This window comes from Natator depressus, chromosome 9 (genome assembly GCF_965152275.1).
Source record: "Natator depressus isolate rNatDep1 chromosome 9, rNatDep2.hap1, whole genome shotgun sequence".
NCBI lineage: Eukaryota > Metazoa > Chordata > Testudines > Cheloniidae > Natator > Natator depressus.
In genome coordinates, this window is record NC_134242.1 from 75,261,802 (window position 1) to 75,268,217 (window position 6,416).

The following is a 6,416-nucleotide window of genomic DNA, read 5'->3' on the forward strand; positions in this document are numbered from 1 at the left end:
CAACAGGTTTGCAAGAAAAAGGTCAAATCCTCAAGTCCTTTGTCAATTTTTTAATCAGTCCAACGCTCATTGAAGTCAACAGATGTTTGCCTGAGAAAGGATTTCAGAATTTTCCCCAATATGCTGGACCACATGAATATGATGATGAACATCCTTGTAATCATTTCAGAAAGTGCAATATTAATATTCCACCACTTCACCTTATCACACAGTTCTGGAATGCTTTTTCGCATAACCTCTGTTGTGTAACTGAATACTGTCTTGCAAATCTTGTCTTGAAAGTCGTCTTCTGAACTCATCTGTAGTGAAGTAGTATATGACTGGGTCTACACAAGAATTCAAACTGGCAAGACACAAAGCCACTGCATGAAATATTGAAATCACATTTCGGGCACATTGGTTTTTTATCCATTTTGATTTAACAAGGAAATCTAAAGGAAAACTGATATGATAAGGTGCAAAGCAAATCAGAAATACTACAGCACAGGTGAGGATCATCTTTAAAGCCTTTTTTTTCTCTCCAAAGTCATGGGAAATTGAATTCTTTTCTTTTAATGATAGGATAGTCTTCCATGAGCAATACAGAATTATCAGCAGAGGAGTTACAAACCCAATCATCTCACCTATGGTCATCATCACAATGGAGTTGGAAAGGTCAATGTCCCTTATGGGAAGATCTGCAAAGCACTTAATACTGGCATTCAGCTTATCAGAGTTATTAGAGTTACCAGAATTAAATCTTAGAAGAGGAAAAGGCAAACAGCCAATGCAGACGACAATCCACCCAGCGATACTGATGTACACATCATATATACGTTTGCAGTCACTGAACTTGAAGGGGTACATAAGAAACAAAAATCGTCTTACACTGATGCAAACCAAGAAGTAGATGCTTGCATACATATTTACATACTTAAGGTAGAAACAAAATATACAGAGACCTTCTCCAAAGTGCCATGTTCCAGACAAGTAGTAGAAAATCCTTAGAGGCAGGGATAAAACTTGTGCTAAGTCAGCAATGGCTAGATTGATCATAAATATCACAGCCCTTTTAGTTTCTTTCATGTAGCCATAAAAGACCCACAGAGCTAAAACATTCCCTATTAATCCAGGGACCAAAATCAAAGTGTATGTAATTGCATAGTAACACTTAACATCAGTATTGTTGTAACAGATTGAGCTGTCTGTCGTCATGTTTATTTTCATTTAGCACAGATGTGAACTCTAATGAGAAGTTTACGTTACCAATGGAATTTCCAGCTATCGTCAAATTTCCTAGATAGGTAACAATTAAAAAATACTGGAAAAGCTGCAAACTTAACATTTACATGTCTTGTTCCTTTGCATCCCTTTGCTTTCTTGTACAGCATTATTTTGCTCTTCACAGTATCTTGTTTACTTTGTGTTCATCTAACTAAGTAAGATTGTTGCTTGCAAGGCTTGATAACATTATTCCTCTAAAGCTTCTTGCTGACCAGATTGTCCTAAGGTAAAAACTACACATGACATTTCCTTTGGGCTTCACTTTTACGTTGGTTTCAGTTTCTATGTCATCTATTCTGATTTTGGAAGAAACTTTGTCCTGTGGTGAGTAAGTCATGTATTACCCTGGTCACGTTCCTTCTCAAATGCCTCTTGAATATAATTGCTTGTGGTGCCGATAAAATGAAGCTCAGCATGAAGGCAAGGTGCAGGTTGGAATAAGGAGCATTCACTATGTGGTGCTGTAAGCAATAAATACATGTGCAATAGCATCCTCAAAATCATCCATCTGGAGGTATTTCACAGCCAGTTTTCTCAGCCCCCAAATGTCAAAACAGATGCAGACCTGCAGCTGAAAGAAAACGAGGAAAATTACTGACTAATATCATGCCATATGGGAGTATGCTTTTTTGAAAGCGCTCTCTCCTTCTCCATATATATATATATAATATGTGTGTATGAAATCTTGGAAGAAACTTTAAATTATTTTTTATCCAAGATGGGCCTGCTTTTTAAAATGCTGAGCACCACAGTTCCCATTGTCCTCATCAAGATCAGTGAGTGCTCAGCACTTCAGAAAATCAAGTCCTTTGTCATCTTCAGTGAAAGTGAGAGCAAGGCCACTGCAGAATAAGAAGAAAGTATAGACCGGCCTAATCACGACACCTGCATCATTTAATCCAGTGTTATGCATCTTTAAGCAGAACTCTTCTCTGATCCTAGTACACCCTCATTTGCTAATAACTAAGTAGTTTTATCAAATTCTCTTCTACAAACTGAGGTATCCGCTTAAAAGGAAGGACCTTCTTATGCCTAGTTGCACCTGTTGGAGGCAGCAGACATCTTGACAAGGGGCACTCTGCATCACTATGTGTCCCTCAGTACTGATTAGGTAGATAGACTGGATAGTTCCTATGCCAAGTAGTCATGCCTGGGAATCTGCAATGGAGTCTAGTGTGCTGCATGACTAATAAAGTAATGAGCCCTTCAAGAAGTGCCTACGTCTTCCTTTATGTTAATAACCACATTGATCCAAATACATCTCTACTGTAACACCACTGAAGTCAGTAGAGTTGCACCAATGTTGAATTTGGTGCCTAAGACAAATTCTTTAAGTAAAAATATTTTATTTCCATAATTTTGCAATGATAAAATAACATAAGCTGCCAGAATTGTCCAAAATTTAAGAACCTTTCATAAAAGTCACCCACAGAAGGAATTTTCGATATTTACCCAAAAGAAGGAGCACTTTTCTCATCTGATTGAAACCATATAATTACAGTTTGTATGTGCTGAAAACCTCTAAGGTCTTGGGCTACTGCCGCATTGCAGAAAAGAATCTATTTCTCATGTAAATGAGGCTGATATATTAATCTGAAAATCTGACCTTTCCGTCAGTGCAAATGCTGTTATGCTAACCCAGAATGTCAGGTCACAAAATGGTGGCCTTTCCTCCTAGCCAAACTCCATTCTAGGGAAAAATGCTATTTTTGTTCTGTGAACATGATTTTTGAGCATAGTTCTTCCACTAATGTTTCACTTGTTCCATTGGTTACTTCGGCAGCCAGTTAACAGGTTTCCCCTTGAAACTGAAAGTAAAAGTGCGGCTACATGTTTGCTTTTCCTCACAGTTGATATCACTGTAATATTTTGCATTTCCAACCTACCTTCTCACAAGAAGCTGCTGATACTAAAGTTTCTTAAAATGTAACTTTTTTGCTAATGGATGAAACATCTCATAAAAAGATCTATCACGCAGCCAGTATTTTGTTGAGGTAAAGTCCCCTGCAAATGACAAACTGAGTGATGAAAGCATCTTGAATATACTGTTAACATATGATAAGTGATTGTCTACAACAACCCAAATGTCTTGGGACCTTCCTACATGAGAAACCACCTCTCCTCTTGGACCGTTCTGTCACAGCTGTGATCAGCGGAGGCACTCAGACTGCAGCACCTGTGACTTATAAGAGAAAGGTTTGGTAGTAGAATGTTCCCTGTGAGGGGTGGGCTGACAGCTCGCAGATGAGCTGCCTTCTCCTGTGGTCCAGCATAGCCTAAGTTGTTGGCCTTAAGAGCACTCTGCAAGGCATGTCTGTTTTGTGCAGTCTGTTGTGGAAGATGCCATCTGAACAGAATTTAATCTATGGAGCAGGGGAAATGTTGTGTTTTGGAGTGGGTTCAGTATTATGGGCCAGGAGAGTGATAGAGTCATAGAGCTTAAAGCCAGAAGTGACCTAGAGCACCTAGTTTGGCCTCCTGTGTATCACAGGCCACCAACACCCCCTCCAGCACCCGCATACTAACCCCAACAACTGAAATGAGAGCAAAGTAAATGAGACCCACAGGAGACTACATTAATATGTGCCATCGGCAGAGAATAGGAGGAACCCAGGTGCACCAGTGCTCAAGCACCCTGCAATGGCAAAGAAATGATTAAATGAGATATATCTTATTTAATCCTGACAAGTGACTCCCACCCACACACCAGAAAGGCAAAAAAACCGCCAAGGTCACTGCCAATCTGAATTGGGGGACATTCCTTCCCAACCCTACATATGGCAATGAGCTACACCCCAAGCATGTCAGCAAAAACCTGCCAGCCAAGCACCTGGAAGGGAGACTGCTCAGCGCCATCTCAAGGCCCTGGCCCACCCTACCCAGTGACCCATTTCCAGCCATGGCTATCCCTGATGCTCAGAGGAAGGAGATTTTTAAAAATGGGGGAAACTTTCATTTCTTGACCCCTGCTAGTGGCCGGCTGAAAAGCTGAAGCATGAGAGCTTTAGGAACATAAGATGTAAACCAGACATGAGCCTCTAGGCTGTTGAGCTCTGCCCCCTACCATCACAAAGAATCTTCTCATACAATTGCACTCAAAAATTTGTCCAGCTCTCTCTTAAAACAAGTTGTTTGCCCCCACAACTCCTAGTAGGAGGCTATTCCAGGATAAGCTTCTGTTTAGTTTACTTCTCGTTTTTGTAATGGGTGTTGGGGTGCCTGGGAAAGGCCCCCCCTTTTTATTATTGTAGAATTCCAATTAAATAAATATCCTATGTCTGTGCTTCCCACCCAGTGCCTTTGCCTGCTTTCCTGAGCATAACAGTAGCATTAGATGACAATGCTCAAGAAATAAAATAAGGCCTTTACCTTTCAAATGTGCACATGAATAGCCCATTGAGTTCAATCGAACTACTCAATGTGTTAAATTACTCAGATGTGCAAATGTTTGTGAGATTGGGGCATATAGAACAAGGTCAATTAAACCATGACCCAATACCGCATGTATTAATCTCAGTTCCTCTGAGTTTTAGGTAACAGGTTCAGTGTTGTCATTCGCAGACCTGCAGAAGAGCTCTGTGTAGTTTGAACACTTGTCTCTTTCACCAACAGAAGTTGGTCCAATAAAAAGATATCACGTCACCTATTTTGTGATTCTAGAATTAGGCACTCCGATGACTGAACAAAGGAGGCTCATCGATAGTTGCACAGGCCAGCTTGATGTTTATTTTTCCCTCTTCACATTAACCTGATTTTCCCTAACATGTAGCACTGAATTTATTTTAAAGTTCTGAATGTGTGATACTAAAATGATTTCATCTCTGTCTGGATGCTAAGGTCCCAAATCTGCACAATTTATGTGTGCTTAACTTTATTTACGTGAGTAGTCCCATGGAGTTCAATAGGACTGCTCATATGAGTAAAGTTAAGCGTGTATAAGTGTTTGCAGGCTCAGCGTATAAAACAGCTTCATTTTTTAAAAAAAATCTCTCAATGGGGTGTTTTTATAAGCCCTCTCTTGCATGGTGGTTCCCAGCAAGATTCATCCAGCCAGTAAGGTTAAATCTTACTCACATTACTGAACTAGGATTACCTAGGTGAGTAAGGCAAGATAGATTTGGCCCTACATCAATGGCCCCCATTCAAGTGAGGGGGTAGTGCAATGCAGTGCAACTAACGCAAGCCATACATGTTGCACACACACACAAACAACTTTGGTAAAATGGATGGTGGAGCTTCTCTAAGTGAACCAGTACCTGAGTAAAATAGCCTCAGTGTTTTTCCCACTCTGGTTTATTGTGTAAATGTCACCATCATTCACTCTATATTTACTCCTCCTGAAATATTTCCCTTAATTCCATTACTAACACAATGTCATTACACTTGCACTAAACAACAGACATTACATAATTACCTAACATTACATAATTCATCAAAGGCATCATAACCTCAAAGGCTAGGTTCTGCTTAGTCCTTAAAAGGGCACATAGTCAGAGGGGGAAAAGTAAGAAGTCTCCCTCTCCTTGCACAGCCTGCATACTGCTAAATAGAATTGCAGTCTTTGCACTCAGGAAAGTTCACAGACTGCTCCCCATTTACAAACCCGTTTTCCTACAGTAACCCAAAAAGAAAAGTGAAGAAAAGTAGAGACTAGCTGGAACAATGGCTCCACCTGCTAGGCACTAGCTAGCAGAACTGTCCTCGTACACAGGGAAAGAATGCTTTACCCTTTAAGTTTAGAATATTTCAAAAGAGCCTAAGAGAGTTGTGCACCCAACTCCCAAAGATGTTCAATAGGATTTGGGCATGAAACTCCCTTTGGCTCTCTTGAAAATTTTAGCCTGAAGGGCTGTAGCAGTGTGTTCCTCTCCCTGTGCACTGGGGAGCTTCAGGAGACACTGAAGAAATATAGAAAAATCAAGCACTGAAATTTTTTTAAAATTACGCTTTCACTGCAGGGATTCCACATATAGCTATAGATACTGATGCTTGTGATATTCTGAGTCACCCCAGGAGACGAATGACAATTTTTACTAGAGGAAAAAATACAAAAGCAAAGTGAGAAACTGCAACTGGAAAATTCCAAACAAAAAAGTATGGCATTTTGGCCAAAAATACAATATAAAACCCAGCAAGGTGCTAAAAGAGGAACT

At 40.1% G+C, this 6,416-nt stretch overlaps 1 protein-coding gene across 1 annotated transcript; it reads right to left on the reverse strand.

The window, feature by feature from the left end:
• Nucleotides 1-204: 204 nt before the first annotated feature.
• On the reverse strand, nucleotides 205-1,206 carry GPR174 (G protein-coupled receptor 174). The gene has a single exon (XM_074963123.1). The coding sequence runs from the start codon at nucleotides 1,204-1,206 to the stop codon at nucleotides 205-207; it is 1,002 nt and encodes a 333-aa protein (XP_074819224.1).
• Nucleotides 1,207-6,416: the final 5,210 nt, after the last annotated feature.